The following is a 23,152-nucleotide window of genomic DNA, read 5'->3' on the forward strand; positions in this document are numbered from 1 at the left end:
AGTATTTCAGAAAGGTAAGTATGATTAACTCTGTTCAAAGTGTATACTGAATGTAGCAATGTGGAGGCTACTGGTGAATTCGATACAGGTTGTTTTGGTGAAGAACTGGAGGTTAAAGAGAATTCAAGGAAAAAAAAGAAAGAAAATTCAAGAGAAATTAGATTTACAGAAGTAAATATAAACAAACTATATGAGTTGTTTTGCTATAAATGAGAGCAATACTGGCTAAAAGGAGAAATGTGGTTAAAAGAGAAATTAAAAAAAAAAAAAAGGAGAAGGGAGTGTTACTGGAATAACGTCCTTGTGTAAAAGAGAAAATGAGAGCTAGTGTACAAATGGAGAGGCTGACATAGACAGTAACGTGCTAGTTCATCCATAATAAAAGCAGGTGCTAATCCAAGCAGGTGAGTAGATGTGGTAAAGAAATATCCTTCTGATTGTTCCTCTTGCTCAGGTGCTCTGCCCTCTCCCCTACTTTGCCCATCTGAGAGAGGGTAAAAAGGAGGAGGTATTGGAGATTTGTCAAAATATGAAGGAGTCATCAGGAAGGCTGGGAGAGTGAATGAATTAGGGAAATATGGTAGGATACCAAGCAGCACCAAGAAACCACTAAGGGACTGTAACTTGTTGCTAGTAAACATAAATTTAGACTACTTGGATGTGTTTTTCTCCAGTTATATTCAGCTGTGTGCAAGGCATAGGGGGAAAATTAGGTTACACCAGGATTGGGGTGGTGCCAGGTAGGTTCAACAAAGAGAGGAATCAAGGAGTTAAATTATATTCTTATAACATAATTCCTTGTAAATAAGGAGTATTTCATTTGATATTTTAAAACTCACACAAATTAGGCTGGGCACAGTGGCTCACGCCAGTAATCCCAGCACTTTGGGAGGCTGAGGTGGGCAGATCACATGAGGTCACAAGTCAAAGACCAGCCTGGCCAACATGGTGACACCCTGTCTCAAAAATCAGCTCTGCACTGTGGCACACTCCTGTAGTCCCAGCTTCTCGGGAGGCTGAGGCACGAATAATCGCTTGAACATAGGAGGTGGAGGTTGCAGTGAGCTGAGATCACGCCACTACACTCCAGCCTGGGCGACAGAGCAAGACTCCATCTCCAAAAAAAAAAAAAAACCCCAAGCCTCTTAACACTTCTGTATCCATTCCCTGGGGGCATATGTGGATCCTGTGCATGAAAAGGACTGGCCACAGGAAACCACGGGTGTTGTTCCAGGCTTATTTATCCACAGCTACCTGTAGTTGCTATTGCATCATTTTTTTGTGCCATGTTGGAAGTGGTCATGCACAGGACCAGCCTGGTGAAACCCCGTCTCTACCAAAAATACAAAAATGAGTTGGGCGTGGTGGCAGGCACCTTAGTCCCAGCTACTCAGGAGGCTGAGGCAGGACAATCACTTGAACCCCGGAGATGGAGGTTGCAGTGAGCCGAGATCGTGCCACTGCACTCCAGCCTGGGTGACAGAGCAAGGCTCCATTTCCAAAAAAAAAAAAACAAAAACACATAACTTATTAGAAATTGTCAATAAGAGTGATAAAAATCAGAAAAAAAATTACCAATTTTATACAAGTTATCAGTTGTTTTTGATTTATTCATAATTTAAAAATACCTAATTAAAAAGTTAAAAAAATGTGTATTACTGTGAGAAACATGGTTAACTGCTTTACTTCTTAAAATAACTTATCAATAATGACAGTCATTTACCTGCTTCTTTCATGGAAATTTGGTCTATCATGCCTTTTAATATATAAACGTTGCCTGATATAGTCCTAAGTTTGTTGTGCTCAATCCGCTCTATAATTACATTACTGTGCCAATATATGTTAGTGATGTCTCTAGGAAAAAAAAATAGTTTTGGTAAGGTCAAAATATTCATATAGAAATTTCTAACAGAAAATAATTTTACACTTTAGCTACAGCAACACTAAGAATGTTATTAGTCTAATTACAAAATATTTGAAGGCCAAACATTACAGCAGAACTCAACTGCTTGGCTATTATAATCCTCAGATTATGTACCAAAAAAACTATACTGTGGCCAAACCATGTCCCTCCTACAAAATATTATTAGTAAAGGAGCAGAGGCCTTGTCTCAGTATCTGATGCTGGCAATAAATACTTGCAGCTTCAGCTTAACTGATGCTAAGCTTCCAAAGAATGATCTCCCTGTTCTTCTCCTTCGGGGTCTATACTGCATTAGCTTTTATGCAGAAAGTAGATTGGATCCAGCTATCTGGTGTTTTTTCACCCTGGCTACACATTTTGGAAGGTACCAAAAGAGGTTTAAGTGGGGAAAAAAGAAATTACTGTATCAAATCACTGACCCATAAATCTATTCTTCATATTTCTTTAAAGAATATGAAATAGAAAAAAATATGAAGATGTATTAGATAAATGAACACTGTCCCATTCATCAGATAGCTAATAATAATAAACATACTAATGATAAGCATGACAAATAAGGAAATCAAGTTACTTTTCTTTGGTCAACTGGGATTAAACTCACACATTATACCTTAATACAGTATTACTTCTCTTCAATTCTCTTTTGCTTTATTTACTTATTTAAGAAACATTTAAATAACACTCTAAAAGCACTGTTCTCTAGCCTTTCATTTAATCCTCAGCACAACTAACTAGGTAAGTAATACAATTATCCATATTGCACAGATGAAGAAAGTGAGACTGACGGGATAAATAACTTGTCCAGGTAATACAGATAGTAGGCAGCAGCAATGGAATTCCAACAAAGGCAATCTACACTGCATCTTTAATAGTAAGGAAATGGGCACAAAGCAGACAGATAAAGAATGGACAATACAGATTTTATACATTCACTTATAAACTTACATATGAGTACCTTAAACAGTTATAACTTTTTTTTTGAGACAGAGTCTCGCTCTGTCACCCAGGCTGGAGAACAGTGATAACCTTTTATTACAAATATTTGTAGCACTGAGAAACTGGTCTCGAAGAATAGGAAATGGTGCTAATAGAGTAGCAGAATTAGGTAAAGCCCACTTACCTGGTGATGCTCTCACTTTAGGGAGAACCAGAAAGTGCCAATGATTACTTAATATGTAGCTGTATGGCAAAGTTTTAAGTAATTTTGATTCCTTTTCTGGATCAGTAATTTATATCTGGTTGTCCCAATTTAGATGTGAGAATCTGGACTGAAATGCATGTAGTAAATATTAACTGATCATATATAATTAAGCAGATAATACCAGTCCACTTACTAGCACCTCGGAAAAAAATAAACAACTATACAAATTTGAACTGTCATTATTTTAAGAAAAACTTGAGTAAACATGCAAAAACAAGAAAGATGGTAGCAATCAACATGGTTAGGACCCGCACAGTAATTTTACTTTTTTGCCTTCAGTTCATAACCTTGTTAGGTCTTTGTTTTGTGGAGGATGCTATTTCTCATGCATTACCTCTTAAGTGCTTACACATAACTAAAGTTTTATTAAAAGAATAATGAAATAGTATACTTACATCAATTTTCCTTCTACACATATAGCAGTATTATTATTGATGCTTTTAATCATCCATTCCTGTAGCTGAACTACCTAATCAAGTATAAAACAAAGAACATATTTCCTGTATTACTTGCAGCACAAGCATTACAAAATTAACTTACATTAAAAGAAAAAACTTGTCTAAGTAATCCAAATATTCCTTAGTGCCATTCGATGTAAGATTCACATTCTATTCTAAATAGCAATAGGTAAAATTCTTGTATACAATGAAACAGAAAAGACTGAATTCAGGTTGTATTGCATTTGTTCTACAATCAAGAAGCAACTATACTTCAAATACTCTATCACCAAATCTCAACTGGTGGGGAAAAAAATCATGTAAAATCCCAAGGTACAGATTAAAACACCAAGTCCTGCAAAAAGCCCAGTAACTTGGAGTGAAAAGGAGTCAGCTATGTTTTGTCCTTAAAAAAATAAAGAGTTTTTTTTTTTTTTTGTAAAGTTTAGACCTGTATTCCAATTTTCTACAAACTAAAAAGGTGACTGCTGGTAATCTAGATTTAACAGTACTTTATTCCAAAGTAAACATCTGAATAGCTCAGAGAACTCTTTATTATCTTACTACAAGTAAAATATCATTCTAATGGAAAACATTTTACGACAATCTATGCAAAGAAATTCTTGAATATAAATTTCATAAAATTTAAGACTGAACTGCTTCTGATGAGAAAAAAGTCAAAATTTATGGAATAATTCGAGTGGCAATTTACTTTATATGTAAAGTTACACATTTACAAATAAAAACAAATTCTCCAGTGGTAGTTTTCTACTGAGTCAGGAAAAGACATTAAAATGGGACAGTCTTTGTTATGGCACATGTTGATTATGTTCATTTAAAAAATTAGAGGTGATGGCTGGGGACAGTTGCTTAAACCTGTAATCCCAGAACTTTGGGAAGCCAAGTCGGGAGAACTGTTTGAGCCTAGGAGTTCAAGACCAGCCTGAGCAACATAGTAAGATTCCACAAAAAAGTTAAAAAATTAGCTGGGTGTGGTGGTACACACCTGTAGTCCCAGCTATTGGAGAGGCAGAGGTGGGAGGATCACTTGAGCTTGGGAGGTCAAGGCTTCAGTGAGCCTCAACAGGTGATGGAACAAGACCCTGTCTCAAAAAGTAAATACATAAAAATAAAAAATTATAAGTAGGATAGTTTATAAGCCGTGGGTCTCAGTAGTAATGGCGAGGGGATCCACCATCTTGTCTTACCCTCACCCAAGACACAGATATGGCTTCTGTTTTTAAGCCCCTTTTAAATGTTTCTTTCTGAAAAAAGTAAAAAATTATAGGTAGGACTTGGGAAAGTAGCAGTAAATAATACTCTCTTTTTGCCTTCTCCCACATTTGGAACTACCTGAGATATATCAACGCACCAGTCAGATGGAGATGATAATCCTGTACCATACTATTATACTGCTTATATAAGATATCAAAATGTTCATTCATTATTCATTCAACAAATATTTGTTGAGTTCTACACACTATTTTAGATAGTGGAGATTCAGTGAGAAAGTAAACAGCTGCCCCTCTTAGGTCCAGCATTCTTGTGTGTGTGTTAGGGTGGGGGGTGGAGGCAAGCAGGATAATGGCATCTAAACAAATATGAAAATGTCAGGTGGTGACAATTACTATGAAAAATAAATAAAAGGCATTAGATAAATGAGGTGCTTTTTAAGACAAAACAGTCAGGGAATGTCTTGGAAGAGAGAACTGAATAAAGTGAGGAATGAGTCACATGGATATCAGCAAGAAGACTCTTCTAAGCACAGAGAGTCAGCGCAAAGACCCAGGTAGGCAGCATGGAAGGCATAATTTGAAAGGAGTAAGTGAGAGGGAATAAGTGCTGAGGTTGGAGATCTCCAGGATTAACTAAGTACAGCTCCGTAAACCATGGTAAAGGCTTAGTGTTTTCTATTGAGATGACAAGTTACTGGAGGATTCTGAACAGAATGACAAAATTTGATATTTTAAGGGACTGTTGGGTAGAGATGAGGCATATGAAGATTTTAGCTTCTGTCTGGAAAACAGACTGAAAAAGGAGAAAAGCAATACTGGAAGCAGGGAGACCACTAGGCTATGACAGTCATCCCTGCACTAGGAGGTAGTGGTTGAACAGTGAGAAGAGGCCACATTCAGGAGAGTAGAGCCAATGGGATTTCTTCATGGTTTGGATGTGGAGCATGAGAGAGAAACAAGAGTCCAAGATGAATCTAAAATTTTGCCTAAATACTGGGGCCAATGGTATTACAATGTACTAATACAGGACAATGGAGAAGATATGGTAAAGAAATCAAGAATAAGAATCTCACATTTTCTCACATTTTAAATTGGAGATGCCTATCTGATATCAATAGAAAAGTCATACAGACAACTGCACACGAGTGTGGAGTTGAGAAGAATATTCTGTGCTGGAAACATATTGGAGAGCTATCAGCATAGAGATGGAATTTAAAACTATGACACTGAAATACAGCCTAGAGAGTGCATGTAGGTAGAGAAACATTTCTAGGGCTGATCTGCAGTAATTCCAACATTTTTAGGACTGATTCTGGGGAAAGGAAGAGGAAATAGCAAAGAGGACTGAGAAGGGATGGCCAGCAATGTAGCAGAAAATCAGGAAAGATTCTGGAATACAAAATATAAAGCATAACACTTCTTTAAAAAGACATTTTGGGGCCAGGTGTGGTGGCTCACACCTGTAATCATTTCCTTTTACCTTAGGTGGTAAGGACATTGCCCTTTCAATTGCCCCCTCAATTTTCTCCCTACCTACATGCACTCTCTAGGCTGTATTTCCAGTGTCATAGTTTTTAATTCCATTTCTATGCTGATAGCTCTCCAATATGTTTCCAGCACAGCATATTCTTCTCAACTCCAACCATGAATACACAGACCTCTTTCAAAATGTCTTGCTATATAAGGGAAACAAAAAGTGGTGTAGCAGCTGGAGTTGGACAGGGGATAAAGGAAAGATGGGCCTTTGTTTGCATGTTTTTAAAAAATGCAGGCCATGTTTCAACATGTTTATATGTTAATGAGAATAATCCAAAAAAAAAAAAAAAAGAGCCAGGCATGGCAGCATGTGCCTGTAGTCCCAGCCACTCGAGAGGCTGAGGCAGGAGATTTGCATGAACCTGGAAAGAGGAGGTTGCAGTGAGCTGAAATTGTGCCACTGCACTCCAGCCTGGGCGACAGAGTGAGACTCCGTCTCCAAAATAAATAAATAAATACATAGATAAATAAAATTTAAATATTTTCTAATAATGGGATTTCTAGCGAATATATTGAGATCTAAAACCATAACTGGTATGTCACTCTTTAAAATTCAGATGGCTACAAGAGAGGCTTAAGTGGGAGGATTGCATGAGCCCAAAAGGCCAGCCTGGGCAACAAAGTAAGGCCTCATTTAAAAAATTAATTATTAATTAAAATTTAGATGGAATTTATACACCAATTCAATTTGATAACCACCATCATACATTTAAGAATTAATGGCTGGATGCAGTAGCTCATGCCTCTAATCCCGGCACTCTGGGAGGCCGAGGTGGGAGGATCACTTGAGGTCAGGAGTCAGAGACCAGCTTGGCCAGCACGGTGAAACCCTGTCTCTACTAAAAACACAAAAATTAGCTGGGCACGGTGGCAGGCGCCTGTAATCCCAGCTACTCAGGAGGGTGAGGTAGGAGAATCACTTGAACCCAGGAAGTGAAGGTTGCAGTGAGCCAAGACCACGCCATTGCGCTCCAGCCTGGGTGACAGAGGAAGACTCCGGCTCAAAAATAATTAATTAATTAATGGGCAAACATTTAACAATTGGAAATTTTACACTGCATCTTCCTCCTTAAGCTTGTATTTCCATTCCACTTCCTTCAGAGAATTTGTCCTAATATAACAGTTTGATGCTCTAAAGTCTTTTATTGATTACTCTGTATTTAATTTGGGAAAAATTCTCAAATCTTCAGATGCTACAGTTCCTTTCTATCTTAATTGATCTAACTATTTTAATAGTACCATAAGTATCAGAAAAAAAGAGGAGGAATGATTCAAATGTTCATCACCAAAGGGAACAAGTAAATTATTGAAGACTACACAACTAGTAACAGAGCAAGATAAGACTTAACACGTGGGTCTTCTTACATTCAACTCACTGTTCTTTTCACTATGTCACACTGTCACTGCAGTAAATAATAAAACATGATAATGAAGACAGTTAATAGTGAAGCACACAGGTTCAAATCCTAGCTAGAAAAAAAATAATGAGAGAACATTAAAAGCTCAAGCTCTTGAAGAATGGGGCAAAAATAGAAATAAGTATCTGTCTTAAAAGTTTTCCCACCTGATTTTTTTTAACTCCATTTGTAACAGTTTGAAATATGCTTGGAGGAGAAAGCTTTGAAACATTTCTTTTTGATCTCCGAGGTATTGTTATATGAAGTCTTGGTGTTGCAAGTACAATTTTACATGTATCTTTCGTGGAACCTGGAAGACCCGTCTCTCCAGGCACTGTTTTTCCATTTCCTTCCTTAACTTTCTGTTGCGAAGTCCCTTCTGTTGTCCTCTCACTATCAGAAACCATTAACAGACTGCCATTTTTAATAGGAACACAATTAGTACTGAGAGTCTCAGCATTAGTATTTTGAAATTGTTCATCAGCAGAATCAACACTTTCTAAAACAAACGTATCCTTTTTGGACTCAGTGGTTGCAACTATACTCTCCTTTGAGTGAAAAATTTGTTTAGCCAACTGAGCTCTGGTTAATGTATTGTTTGGGTCTTCTGCAGCCAAAAAATTTTCCTGTTCTTGGTTCAGAGTTGGAAGTTCTGCAAAAAATACAAAACAAAACAAAACAAAAAATTATAGAAGGATCACAGGAAATTAAAAGAGATAAATTTAGATTAGGAATGTTCCACCCTCCTGCCCAGTCTTTCTCTGAGTGTCTCTTTTATGATTCAAGCTTTTGTCCACAGCTAAAGTTTAATGCCCACACAAGGAAAGTAATTACCTAGAACATTTAACAATATATTTAAGTAACAAACGGAAAACAAACCAAAAATAGTTTACCGTAAGTTAAATTGTGCAGTGGTGCTTTCTTTTCCTGCTGGCACTGAATTTTTTGTTTGACCGGGAGGAAAATGTCATTATTTGATGATTCTAGAGGAACTCCTTGGACTGAGGCTAAGGTTTTATTTTTTAAAGAAAGAAGAAGTTGAATTGTATTAGTCATTAAGAAAAAAACAGCTTTTAAAATTCTTGAAATAAAGACACTTAGATTTAGTAATGATCAGACCAGTATAGTACTTTTGCAATATATGACAGTTACATGTATTTTTATATTTTTGGCTGTATTATCTTCTCATACCTTTACCCCATTCTCTATACCAACATTACGGTGAGGAAGAATTTTTTAAAACCTTCTCTAAACACAACTCGCCAGCTCTAGACAAAAGTATTGGACTTAGAAACCTAGAGATCTGGAATTCTGGTGCTGCCACAAATTGGATATGTATATGTTAAGATTACAATATAAAGTTTCACCCAGTCTTGAAAATTCCGATTCTGTTTCTGGTTGCTGTGAATTTCTAAAGCATGAAAGACAGTCGAAGAGTTGTAATTTATTCTTTAAAAATTAAAATGTTGAGAAGCAACAGCAGACTCAGCCATAATTTATATCCTTTAGACAATTTTTAGTAGGCCTTCAAATGCTCAGAAGTTGTAGGTTTCTCAACTAGACAAATAAGGACTAACAGCACTGCTTACATTTTATTCTGCTTTACCTCCTAGGTTTTTAAAGTCTAATGTTTCTCGAATGTAGTTTCTTTCACACAAAAAGGGGATGATAATAGACTTAAAATTTGAGACTGAGAAGAATTATCTTATATGTTTAATTTTAAATTTTATACTTGAAAAAACTGGTAGTGACTATGCTTTAATAAGTATGCCACTTTGGTCTCAGGAATCTTAATATAAAGATTTCATTATAACAACGCGTCACAAAAAGAAACAATAAGTTTCTATATCTTTAACTCATTCTATAAGAAATGGCAAGGCAATTCAGTAGTAATTCAATCAAATGCAATAAGTTATATTTATTCACTTATGTGGGAGTCCCAGGTTCATGTAGACTCTCTAAAAGGTTTCTAAAACTATATACAAAATTTGTGTTTGTATTTGTGTTTATATTTTCTGGGGGAAAGGGTCACCAGATTCTCAAAATGGTCAGGTATTTCTTACTCTCAAATGCTACCTTATTATATTTAAAAATTTTAATATGCATTATTTCATTTGCTTCTTCCTTTTCTCCCAGGCTATATGACAAATAGATGACTTTGTGAGTCTCCCCACTTCTACCCCCAAACTCCCTTAGAAAACTCTGTGTTAGAATATGTCACTGTCTTGGAAATGCAACAATATACCCACAACCTACTGTGTAGCGGTTAAGAGCATGGGCTTTCTAAGAGATACCTATATTCAGTTATCAGCTTATCACTTGTTACCTATGAGACATAGGGCAAGCGGACTTACACTCTTTACAATCCCCATTTATAGACCACTAATGGGCATCTACCCATAGTGTCTGTTGAAAGGATTAAAAGAGATAATACATGAAAAATATCTTTATCAATGACTGAAACTCATTAAAATCTCAATTTCAATTGTTGTAGTGTCATCTTTCCAGATCATTCTCTCAAATCCAGTGACTATCCAAATAAAATATACACTTCACAATCCCTCATCTCCTTCAGATCCTTTGCCCTTATTAATCAGCTTAAATTTCATCATGACTCCTTCACACACACCCTCCTTTGTCCTTCACTTCATTCTATTTGGCAAAATTACAACCCAGTTAAATCCAACTCCCCCACATTCTACACCACCACCTTAGCAGCTAAACAGGGCTAAAGGAAAACTCACAGCCATATTTACTGGTTCCATTTTAAATTCATGTCCACAAATCTTAAACAGCTCTTCTGTGTTACCCAGGAAATCAAATTTGGGCCTCTCCCAAACTATTCTAACCTCTACCTCCTCAAACTTCAATACCTGTTTTCCATACTTGCTCAGCTGATGACTTTACTTATTTCAGATTATTTGTGAAGTCATAAAATAATGATCCACCAACATCTGTGTAAACGGCTTTCTTTTCGGTTAACAATTGGTCTTTCTGTGTTCTGGTCAAACCGCTAATGATGCATTAGATTATATTTCCTCTCAACTACTGAAGGGCATCATACTAGCAATTTCAATTTTTTTTCTTCCTACTCCATTATTCCCAACAGCATATAAAAATGCTGTATTTCACCAAGTATTAAAAATGATAAAACCTTAAACTACAATTACCATTATTTCTTTGCCACCCTCAAAAAGAGCTGTCTATGTTCACTATTGCCAATTCCTCTTGTCACATTCTCTCTTGAACCCTTTCACGCAGTGTTTTCGTTGCTACCATTCCACCAAAGCTGCCCTCCAGCAAAGTCACCAATGACCTTCACAGTGCTAAAACGAGCAGTAGAATCTCAGCCTACTTGACCAATTAGGAGCATTAGACAGCTGTCAATTCCCACTTTAAAGTACTTCATTCTCTTGGCTTTCACAGTATCACTCTCCTGGTTTTCCTTCTTCCTCACCATCTTCTCAGTGGCCTTTCTACTCTTTTCTATTTCTTTCTTTTTTTTTTTTTTGAGCTGGAGTTTTGCTCTTGTTGCCCAGGCTGGAGTGCAATGGCGTGATCTCAGCTCACCACAACCTCCGCCTCCCAGGTTCAAGCAATTCTCCTGCCTCAGCCTCCCGAGTAGCTGGGATTACAAGCATGCGCCACCAAGCCCGGCTAATTCTGTATTTTTAGTACAGATGGGGTTTCTCCACATTGGTCAGGCTGGTCTTGAACTCCTGACCTCAGGTGATACACTTGCCTCGGCCTCTCAAAGTGATGGGATTATGGGCATGAGCCACCGTGCCCGGCCGGCCTTTCTACTCTTTATTCTACCTTCCGAATGCTGGAGTACCCCAGGACCCAGCTCTTGAGTGTTTTCTCTTTCTACACTTACTCCTTGATGACCTCATCTAATCTCATTGCTTTTAAAATGCCATTTAGGTGCTAATGATTCCCCAATGTACTTTTCTCACCTTGATCACTTCTCTAAATTCCAACTAGTTTTTTCCAACACCCTAATACCTAAACTTAGATTTTTAATAGAAGTTATCAAAATTAATGTAACAAAATCTTAGTTAATGAGCCCGCACTCCATTCCTCCTTCCTTCTGTCCTAGAGTCCAGCCATTTACTATCTGCACATTTACTATCTGCATTACTAACACCTGAACCAAGCCAACACTGGCTGTCATCTAGCTTACTGCAGTAACTGTATTTCAGAACAGCCAGAGTGGTATTTTAAAAACACTGTCATTGTACACAATGGTTAATTAAGAAACAACAACAAAAAAACCCTCATAAGTCAGATCTTGTCATTCACATGCTCAAAACTCCAATGGCTTATTCTGCTCACAGTAAAGGTCAAAACTCTTACATTTACCTACAAGACCCTTATATTACCTGACCCACTCTTATTTATCCCTTCCTTCTGAGCTCTATCTACTCACTCCATGACACACTAACTTCATAGCTAGTCTTTCAACATGTCAGGCATGCTATTTCAAGGCGTTTGTAACAGCTGCCTAGATCACCCTTCCCTATTCCTCAAGATACATGTTATCTATCATCTCGTTCAATTTTGTGGGCTCAAATTCCCAAATTCAAATTACTGAAGATTACTCTGACCATCCCACTGAAAATTACATCCCCCTCCAACTCTTCCCATCATCCTAATTCTGCTTTTTCTTTTTTCCTCTTTCCACTTTTCCTCTTCTACTAAGCCACAAAAATTACTTATTTAATATGTTAATGATGTCTTCCCACCACATGAATATGAGCTACACAAGGGCAAGGATTTTTGTCCATTTTGTTCACTGCTATATTCTGAGCACCTAAAACAGTGTCTGAAACATTAAACACTTAAGACATTACAGCTTTTTAGCTAACACATAAAACTAACCTCTTAGTGAACTGTCATCTGACTGGAATGATTTGTTGTTTTCCTTTTCTTCACATAGGTAGGTATGCTGCAATATTTTTTTTTCAACTCTGTTAGGAGTGAAGGTTTCATTATTTCCACTTTTCTGTGGTTCCAACAAACTACTGTTTCTTGATGGCTGTTCTTGCTTGTCACGCAGTATTTTTTCTTTCATTCTTAGAAATATTTTTCCTGGTGATTCATAGTTTGCTTTATTTTTTAATCCACCCTTGTTGGGCTTTATAGCACTGATATCAAGAGAACTGTTAGAGGTAGTAGCCTCTGTTAGCATAGTTGACTGAAATATATTTTTATTGTTAAAAGTTGTCATTTTTAGGAACTGATTCTTTTTATGGTCATTCAATTTTAAAGAGGAGTTCTGATATTTCACCAAATCTTTTACAGGAGTAAGTGTGCCTGAAGGAATGCTGTCAAAAAAGATTGCATCCATGGGTAGATTTCTCCTTTGAGAAGATGTCTCTGGAGGTAAGTAAATTCTTGAATGTTTCAAAGGTGTTGCAATCATCTTGACAAGGGAGTAGCAACCAAGTTCTTCTAACAGAAAATCCACTTAAGCACAATTTTCAGATGGAACTTCAGAAGGGATCCACAGAAACCTGTAGTTCAATGTAAAATCAGCCTTTATCATGCTTTGGTGCAGAAAATGTTTAAAGTTTATTTGCTTTCCACAACATTATATTAATTAAAATGTTTAACTGGTTCATAACAATACTAGATAATCTATAGCTCACAAATCAAACTAAGATTTTATTTTTGTTAAAGTCTCCTTAACAAAAGAGCTGAGTGTGATGGTGTACACGCCTGTAGTCCTAGCTACTTGGGAGGCTGAGCGGGGAGGATCACTTGAGCCTGGGAGGTCAAGGCTGCAGTGAGTCATGATTGTGCCACTGCACTCCAGCCTGGGTGACAGAGCAAGACCTTGTCTCAAAATAAAATAAAATAAAATAAAACAAAATAAAAGACACATGCATATGGCACTACATTAGGTTACAAAAGATAAAGTTCCACAAATAAAATTTTTCCCTTTAGACAGTTAAATTTTAAGGCAGCAACTACAAGATCTATTCTAATAAAAGCTAAAAAAAAACCTATTCAATTATTTAATAATACCCAATCCTGATTTTTAATGCTCCAGAGCATTTACATTTTAAGGTCTTAGTTGAAAAATCCTCAAATAAATGGTAAATTGTTTTCTGATTTTTTTTAATGTAGTGCTATTTAGAATTTTTAGCAGAAATACTGTACTTGAGTTTACCTAGTTTTAGCCTTGTTTCTTTCATTCTTTTTTTTTTTTTTTTTGAGACAGAGTTTCCCTCTTGTTGCCCAGGCTGGAGTGCAGTGGTGGGATCTCAGCTCACCACAACCTCCACCTCCCAGGTTCAAGCAATTCTCCTGCCTCAGCCTCCCCAGTAGCTGGAATTATGTATGCACCACCACACCTGGCTAATTTTGTATTTTTGCTAGAGACAGGGTTTCTCCATGTTGGTTAGGCTAGTCTCAAACTCCTGACCTCAAGTGATCCGCCTGTCTTGGCCTCCCAAAGTGCTGGGGTTACAGGTGTGAGCCACCGCGCCCGGCCGCAACTTGTTTCTTATGTATAAATTTTATTATTCACACCTAGAAATTAAGGTTCTAGGTAAGGAATCATATAGTTGCATTAACTAATATTTGGTAAATAAATAAAATATTTCAATTCAAGGAGCCTGGAACTTACTAGTCTAGATTTACAGCATCTCTTATAGCTGAATTTATAACTATTCCAATTAGTTAACATCATATAAACATTAAAAAAAACTATCACAGAAAATTCTAACATAGCCAGACCAAAAAATATCAAGTATCTTTATCTACAGCAACTTCTGTGAGAAATAAGCAATTAATACACAAAGTATTATTTAATCCAATAATTTACGATAATAGAGAAAAAAAGAAGGAAAATATTCCTAAATTACAACAGCCAACAAAGAAGGCTATCTTGGGAGTCCGGAGTTCCTAAAAACCACTATAATTCTTTCATAGCATATGAATTCTGCAAACACATATTAATGCATGCATGTATATGTTTATGATGTGCTAGTTCCAGGGGTTCTGTACTGGAAGTTATAATATTAGCCGTTCACTTCATTTCTGTTTTATTTTTGAGACAGTGTCTCTGTCACCCAGGCTGGAGTGCAGTGGTGTGATCAGGGCTCTCTGCAACCTCGAAATCCTGGGCTCAAGCAATCCTCCTACCTTAGCCTCCAGAGTAGCTGGGACCACAAGTGTGTGCCACTGCACCTTAGCTATGTTTTTTTTTTTGTTTTTTTTTTGTTTTACTTATTTGTTTGTTTGTTTCTGAGAGGGAGTCTTGCTCTGTTGCCCAGGCTGGAGTGCAGTGATGCGATCTTGACTCATTGCAATCTCCACCTCATGGGTTCAAGCAATTCTCCTGTCTTAGCTTCCCAAGTAGCTGGGATCACAGGCACATGCCACCACACCCGGCTAATTTTTGTATTTTTAGCAGAGACGGGGTTTCACCATATTGGTCAGGCTGGTCTCTAACTCCTGACCTCAGGTGATCCACTTGCCTCAGCCTCCCAAAGTGCTGGGATTACAGGCATGAGCCACCTGAGTTATGTTTTTTTTACATTTTTTTGTAGAGACAGGGTTTCCCTATGTTGCCCAGGTTGGTCTCAAACTCCTTGGCTCAAGTGATCCTTTTGATTCGGCCTCCCACAAGTGTTGGGAATACAGGAGTAAGCCACCATGTCTGGCTTAGCTTTTCATTTCAAAGAAAGGCAATAAAGATACACAATCTCTCAAAATCAAAAATGAATAAACTCAGCTGAGCACGGTGGCTCACGCCTGTAATCCCAATACTTTGGGAGGCCAAGGCAGGAGGATCACTTGAGGTCAGGGGTTCAAGACCAGCCTGGCCAACACGGTGAAACCCCGTCTTTACTAAAAATGCAAAAATTAGCCGGATGTGGTGGCACATGCCTGTAGTCCCAGCTACTCAGGAGGCTGAAGCAGGAGAATCACTTGAACCTGGGAGGCGGAGGTTGCAGTGAGCTGAGATCGCACCACCACTGCACTCCAGCCTAGGCGACAGAGTGAGACTCCAACTGAAAAAAATGATAATAATAATAAAAATAAACTGGAAAACTGCAAAGCAAAATGACAAAGAATGTTCAGGTTTACACAATCTCAATTCCTCAGAGCCTAATGAAATGCTAAACAGAAAGTAAAACATGCAAACAAGCGAGCAGCACTGAAAACAGAACCAACCTGTAATGGACATGCAGAACTGTCTTCATTTAAAGTCAGATAATTGTGGTCACATTGAAAGGCTCCAACAACCAAAACAGAGCTTTCTGTTTCCTAATGTCCCTGCCCCCAATTCAGGCAAGTAGTAGGATAAAGGTGAGTAGCCAAGATTCTGAAAAAATCCTTAAATTCCACTTCCCCTCCCAAAGACACAGAAAGTTGCTCTGGAGGCCTTTTTCCCACCATGTGATAAATAGCAACTCAATATAAGCCAAAAAAAAAAAAAAAAAAAAAAAAAAAAGCCAGTATTTGCCAGTGGTTTGTTAAAAACAGAATGCAGAGAAAAAAATCGTCTACAATTTCCTCTGATCACAGATGCTTTGCAGAATAGATAAACAAGAAAAACCACTGGGTCTAGATAATCCAGGACAGATCTGAAGCTCCATTTCCTTCCTAGTCAAAACAGCAAAACAAAGAAATCAGCCTCTGATGAAACACAGACATTAGTGGAGATTTAGTAACTAGCATCTCTCAAGTGCAGGAAAGAACAGCCTGTCCTGAAGCCAAGCACATTTGTTGACCTAACAGATGGAGGTCACTAACAAAGAATTGTTAGTTCCTCTCAGACTGGAGAAAGTATGTTTCCGTTTTCATTAACTTCTTAAAGTTGTTTGGAAAAATCTAATCCTTAAAACTTATTCTAAAAACTGACAAATGTTGACGTACTAGGGAAAAAAAATTGTTTTCAACATAAAGACATGGGAATGGGAAAACCATTGGATGAAAGGGCTGGCCAGGCCGCGCGCGGTGGCTCACGCCTGTAATCCCAGTACTTTGGGAGGCCAAGGCGGGCGAATCACGAGGTCAGGAGATGAAGACCATCCTGGTTAACACGGTGAAAACCGGTCTCTACTAAAAATACAAAAAATTAGCCGGGCATGGTGACACCCGCCTGTATTCCCAGCTACTTGGGAGGCTGAGGCAGGAGAATGGAGTGAACCCGGGAGGCGGAGCTTGCAGTGAGCGGAGATGGCGCCACTGCACTCCAGCCTGGGCGAGATAGCAAGACTCTGCCTCAAAAAAAAAAAAAAAAAAAAAAGGGCTGGCCATAAGTATTTATAGTACAGTCATGCACTGCATAACGACATCAAACCACATACACAGTGGTCCCATAAGATTATTTTGGTGTACCTTTTTTTTTTTTAACTTATTTTTACTGTACCTTTTCTATATTGTGGTACGTTTAGATACACAAATACTTCTTATTGTGTTACAACTGCCAACAGTATTCAGTAAAGTAACATGCTGTACAGGTTTGAAGCCCAGGAGCAACAGGTTATAACATATAGCCTGGGTTTTTATAAGTACACTCTATGATATTGGCACAATGACAAAAATTACCTGAGAATGTATTTCTCAGAACGTATCCCAGTCAGTTACAAGTGACACATATAAATACAGAACTGAAGCTAAACAATTATGTATATGATCCTGAATGTAACTACTCCTTCTCCTCCCAAAAAAACATGGAAAGTTCTTGTAAGAATTTACTGTAGTGGTAGCAGTAGTAATAACTATCACTACGGAATAGGTCAAAAATCCCAGAGCACACTGACCAAAACTGGGACATAGAATTAGGGGGGAAATAGAATTTTAAGTTAACAGGCAAATGATACACTTGAAAAAAATACTCAGCACATATGACAAAGGGCTAATTTAAATAACATTCAAAGAGACCTAATAAATCAACTTTAAAAAATGTACAAAACAGAAAATGCTCATGGGACATGAAAGGCAATTAATATAATACAAAAGGCCAATAAACGAGTTAAGTGACACCTGATTTTACTTATAAATGGAGATGCAAACTAAAACAGTGAGATTTCTTTTTCATATCACACTGGTAAATATTAATTTCAAAATGCAAGTCTGCATACTATTGACATGGAAATTCCACTTCTAACTTGTTTTTTCCTGTAGAAACATCTGCATAAGAATGCAAATATATATGTATCATAATTGCCGATATTTACTGAATATTTACATGCCAGCCACTATATAATCTAACAGCAACTCTAAAGAGTTAAGTACTGTTATTACTCCCAGTTTGAAAAAAGAAATTAAGATATAAGGTGGTTAAGTAAGCTGCCCAAGGTCACTTGACAATAAGTGAGAAAGAGGAACCGATTCTACCCGACTCCATAGCTTAAGTTATTTACCAACAGGCAACAGTCTACACACCCACTACACAGGGAAGTTCATGCTGCAGTACCTGCAGCATAAAACGAAATTAAACAACCCAGATGTCTACCAATAAAGGACAAAATAAATCCCGCCACATACATACAACTTACTCTATGTATTCAATAAAAAGATATATATGTACTTACACGGAAAAGTATCCAAGAAACATTAAATTGAAAAAGAAAGTAACAACATATAATTGCATCTGCGTAAAAAAATTTTTAAGTAAATAAATAAAACACATATAGGCATAGAGAAAAACTCTGGAAGCAGTGAACCAAATTGTAAACAGTGTTTATCTTTGAAGGCAGGATGAAGTGGCCTACCATTTTCTTGAACTCCTGAGCTCAAAAGATCCACCCGCCTCGGTCTCCCAAAGTGTGGGATCACAGGCGTGTGCCACCGCGCCCGACCATTTTCTAAATAATTTTATTAACATCTAAAGATGTTTGCAACAAGTATGCAATTTAACCAGAAGAAAACATAGGCTGAATGATCAATTGCTTCTATAGCCCTGTGGGTCCTGGGGTCCCAAGGAGAAGAGCTGGGTACTGAGGAATACAATTTTCCCACTTGTTATTCTAAAAAAAAAAAAAAAAAAGTTATTTTAGAACGAAGACCTAGAACGCTCACCATCGAAATAAATTTGAGCAATCATGTTCTACTCTCTTAAGTACAGTAGACACGCAACAAGTAAACATCGAGTGCGAAGCTGTAAAATCGGTACCAAAGCCAGAAATCTACAAAAAAAAAATACAACCGCGTGAGCCGAGATGCTTAAAGGGCAGGACGCCCACCATCGCCGGGGACTCGCGGCAGGAGGTTAGCGGAGGGCGCGGGGAGGACGTACCTTGGGTGAAGAGCCTGGCAGGGAGAGACTGCCGCAGTCCCGGCTCGGCTCCGCGCGAAGGAAGGGCCGGACGCCGCCGGGCTCGCGCCTCAGGCCCACGGTGGACCCTGCCCGCGGCGGCCAGGCGCCAAGCGACGCTTACCGCCTCCGCGAGGTTCTCTAACACAAAAAACACTTCCGCAATTCAAATTTGAAGAGCCCGCCCTCCAGCCAGCCCGGGATTGGTACGCTTGGGAATTGCGCCACCGTGCGTCTCACAGGGACGCAAGGAAACTGCAGGCGGCCTCGGGACTCCGTGGACGGCAGTGTGTCCACAAAAAGTAGGCGACCCTAAGCTGTCACAGGCAGGGGGCGAGCTCCTCTAGTTGTCTTAAAAGTTCGTTTCGTCTTCGTAGGGTACGCGCCTACCCTGAATCCCGCCTTTCCTCTCGTGAAGCTCTGCCGGGGCAAGGCTGACGTGGGACGCTGTGGGCCGCAAGCGCGCCCCGGCGCTACTGCGGCTAAGTTTGGCCTTTCCTGGCTGCCGTCCTCCCCTACAGGCTGTGCGCAGTAGCGGCTGTTATCCCTCTTTTCCGTCTCAGGAAAACAGCGTGCTTGCTGGGTTTGAGAGAACTTGTGTTTTTCTGTCCTCCATGTTTGAGGCGGAGAAAGAACATTTTGTTCTTGAGGTGATGATGGATTGAATGTAAAGTTACGCACAAATGTAAAGTTAAGCACAAAGTGGGATGTTTAGTTTGAACTGTTCCCTCAGGAAGTATGATTTTTTGGGCGTGGGGGACAGGGTCTCGCTCTGTCGCCTAGGCCTGAGTGCAGTGGCGCAATAACGGCTCACGGCAGTCTGGGGGGATCTTCCCACCTCAGCCTCCGAGTAGCTGGAACTACGGCGCGCGACCATGCTTGGCTGATTTTTATTTTGTAGAGAGGAGGTCTCACCATGTTGCTTAGCCTAGTCTGGAACTCCTGGGTTCAAGCGCTCCTCCCATCTCGGCCTCCCAAAGTGCTAGGATTACAGGCAACCGCGCCGGGCCAGGAAGTGATTAATTTTTTTTTTGAAGTCACCTCACATTCTAGAAACATTAATCTTGACAACTCTAGGTTGTTGTATGCAGCTTGTGACGGTGGCCCCCGGACTGCGTCCCGCCTTAGACTGCACCCAGTGAATCTCCACTCTAACCGCCGTGGAGTGACCGGGTGTATCCTTCGCCTTGTATATAGGGCACATTGGTTCAGTCTTGAAAGTAGAGAAGGGCAAGCCAGGGTAGTAAGGTGTGTTCTCAGCCCTGAACCTTGTCCAACTCCAGTCCTGCATGAAGTCTGTCCTCTTCCCCCCATCCACATTTGTGACAACAGAGCTTCTTTTTATTTTATACTTCCATCTAAGAAAATTAGTCAACTTCCTAGTCACGTATCACATTTCCCCATTAAGAGGCTTTACTGAAAAGGTGGTAATTTTTTTTAAAGTGACTTTTGCAGTCTCTTCTAAATCCTGCATGTACTAAATTTTGTAGACACTGAATAATCAAAATCCAAAATATAAATTTAAAACATCCACATGAATGCAAATAAGGAAAAACAGTTGGAGGTAGGGGGAAAGGAAGCAAACTTACCTGGATAAAATGAAATTTCTTTCTTGTACACCATAATGAGAAAATGGTTGGACATGGATTTGCACTAGTTTTTTGGGAAAAACCCGCCTTAAAACAGGTTAAATGGCATATATGAAATATACTTTGATAGAGGAAGTTTGATGGGATGGTCATTCAGATTTTAAAGCACCTGACATTGAGGTATAGGAGGTTTCTGTGCCTGATGAAGATGGCCATGGCTCACACATTTAGACAAAATAGGAACCCTGAAGTATTAACGGCAGGCATTCAGAAATGCACACTTTTTTTTAATTAGCCACTTCTCATGTAAGAAGGAAGTAGTATGTAGTATGCCCCAACGTGAATGGCCACAGGAATTTACATAAGATGACTAGTAATTTTCCAAGCAAAATTGGAGTAAACAGTTTGTGGATAAGCAAGTGTGATGAGAAGGCCTAGAGGCCAAGGGACAGTACATCTGTCCCTTAATGGCAACATGCTGTAGCTGCCCAAGGGGTTCACCTTGCGTGCTGCTTAGACAGAGCTGGTTCATCAAGACAAGTGAATTGCAATGGAGAAAGAGTAATTGACGCACAGCCGGCTGTGTGGGAGACTAGTGTTTTATTATTACTCAAATCAGTCTTTCCTGAGCTTTTGGGGATCAGAGTTTTTGAGGATAATTTGGTGCGGGGAACCCAGTGAACTAGAGTGCTGATTGGTCAGGGATGAAATCAAGGGAGTAGAAGCTGTCTTCTTGCGCTGAGTCAGTTTCTGGTTTGAGGAGTCACAATATCAGATGAGCCAGCTTATTGATCTGGGTGGTGCCAGCTGATCCTCTAAGTGCTGGGTCTGAAAAATATCTCAAGCACTGATCTTAGGAGCAGTTTAAGGAGGGGCAGAATCTTGTAGCCTCCAGCTGCATGACTCCTAAACCACAATTTCTGATATTGTGACTAATGTTAGTTCTACAAAGGCAATCTAGTCTCCAGGCAAGAAGGAGGTCTGCTTTAGGTAAGGGCTATTACCGTCATTGTTTGAACTATAAGCTACAAACTAAGTTTCTCCCAAAGTTAGTTCAACCTACACTCAGGAATGAACAAGGACAGCTTGGAGGTTAGAAGCAAGATCGAGTCAGTTAAGTTATATTTCTTTCACTGTCTCAGTCATAATTTTGCAAAGGCAGTTTCAGTGCTGCCCAGGGTTGGCCCTCCTTTAAGATTTTGTCTGCTCGGAGGGGAGACCATAATGAGAAAATGGTTGGACATGGATTTGCGGTTCACAGCCACCTGGGATAATCTGTCCCATCCTAGGCCTATACCTCATGGGAACACATGCGGACCCATGTAGGGTCCAAAAAAACGGACATGAAAGGAAGAGACAGAAAGCTTCACACTGTGTGTGAGTTGCTACCAAGGCATCTGGGCATGCTTAGCCTGGAGGAATACTCCCAGGACCGTGAAAAGTTGTAGCAGTACTAACTGATCATATGGCAGTTTTGGAGAAAGTAGAAAAACGCTGTTTCATCAAGGCCAAGGGTTCTCAAGCAGGAAAAGTTTTGCCCCCCTTGGGACAACTGGCAATGCCTGGAGACATTTATAAATGTCACAATTAGGGAGGGTACCAGTGGCATCTTGTGGGTAGAGGACAGATATACTACTAAACGTCATAGTGTAATGGTGGGGGGGTCAGCCCCCCCAACATTACAAAGGATTAACTATTTTAAAATGTCAGCAGTGCCATGGTTCAGAAATTCTACTCTTGGCAGATACAGCCCTGAAACAGGATTTCAGCCGCCTCTCAGTCTCTTAGCTGGGTGCCCTTATGTAAGGCACAACGTAAAAGCACTACTCCCCTGTATAGGCTACAGGAGGGAGTCAATGAGGAAGTTATCCAGGTTTTGTGAGAGGAGGACCCTTCAGTGAAAAAGGCTGCCAAGGAAATTGCTATGTGATGGGGACAATATACAAACACATAATCATATTACAAATTGTGATAAGTGTTATGAGGATATCTCAGTTTAGATCACCCAGGAAGCTGATCCAAATTGGAATTAGGATTATTGGGAGATAGGTCCTGTGAAAGACTAAGGGGGTGGATGAAGAACTGGACCTGGTAAATCTTCGGATCTTGATACAGATCTGACGGGAAAGATTGATGAAAGTGGAATTGGGTAGGTGCAGTCTAAGAATGCAGTAGATATTTGACAAAGTACTGGCTGACTCAATAGGAAGGTTTGGGGTTGCCCATCAGAGAAGTCCTGCAGTGGGCAGGCATGGCCAGGCCCTGGTATCTGCCAGACTGGAGGCTGCCTGGGAAGAACATGGCCTTGGCACAAAGGCTTTAACAGATCTCAGAGGCTTTGCAGCCAGATGCTGTCAGCTAACTGCACTCCTCACAGCTCAGTGACTTTTTTTTTTTTTTATAGAAAAGGTCAGGATTGCATGTTTCCATGCGTGCCACAGAAGGATAATTAAGAGTGTAGCAGCAGGATTTTATTTTCAGGGGCTTTCCATTTTTTTTTTTTTTGTAACCCACAGTAAGAAATATTATACATTGTAAGCTAATAAATACACAAA

General features: G+C 39.3%; 2 protein-coding genes across 5 annotated transcripts in view; one reads left to right on the forward strand and one right to left on the reverse strand.

Annotated features, from left to right (window-relative positions):
* MIS18BP1 (MIS18 binding protein 1) overlaps nt 1-20,335 on the reverse strand; it is a 51,164-nt gene extending 30,829 nt beyond the window's left edge. The window contains exons 1-7 of one of the 4 annotated variants that reach the window (XM_054449171.2): nt 18,991-20,335; nt 18,467-18,721; nt 12,612-13,246; nt 8,624-8,737; nt 7,898-8,382; nt 3,521-3,594; nt 1,724-1,854 (exon numbers count right to left, since the gene is read on the reverse strand). In XM_054449171.2, the coding sequence (XP_054305146.2) occupies nt 1,724-1,854; nt 3,521-3,594; nt 7,898-8,382; nt 8,624-8,737; nt 12,612-13,155 (1,348 nt within the window). In that variant the 5' untranslated portion in view covers nt 13,156-13,246; nt 18,467-18,721; nt 18,991-20,335. Of the gene's footprint in view, nt 1-1,723; nt 1,855-3,520; nt 3,595-7,897; nt 8,383-8,623; nt 8,738-12,611; nt 13,247-15,917; nt 16,129-18,466; nt 18,722-18,773; nt 18,881-18,990 lie in introns of those variants that run through there. The other 3 variants (XM_054449173.2, XM_063651583.1, XM_063651582.1) reach the window with 3 other exon arrangements.
* LOC129012334 (uncharacterized) overlaps nt 16,014-23,152 on the forward strand; it is a 52,276-nt gene continuing 45,137 nt past the window's right edge. Inside the window, exons 1-2 of the mRNA XM_054447980.2 lie at nt 16,014-16,052; nt 19,187-19,310. Of these exons, the coding sequence (XP_054303955.1) occupies nt 16,014-16,052; nt 19,187-19,310 (163 nt within the window). The remainder of the gene's footprint in view (nt 16,053-19,186; nt 19,311-23,152) is intronic.

Source organism: Pongo pygmaeus, chromosome 15 (genome assembly GCF_028885625.2).
Source record: "Pongo pygmaeus isolate AG05252 chromosome 15, NHGRI_mPonPyg2-v2.0_pri, whole genome shotgun sequence".
In the NCBI taxonomy this organism is placed as follows: domain Eukaryota; kingdom Metazoa; phylum Chordata; class Mammalia; order Primates; family Hominidae; genus Pongo; species Pongo pygmaeus.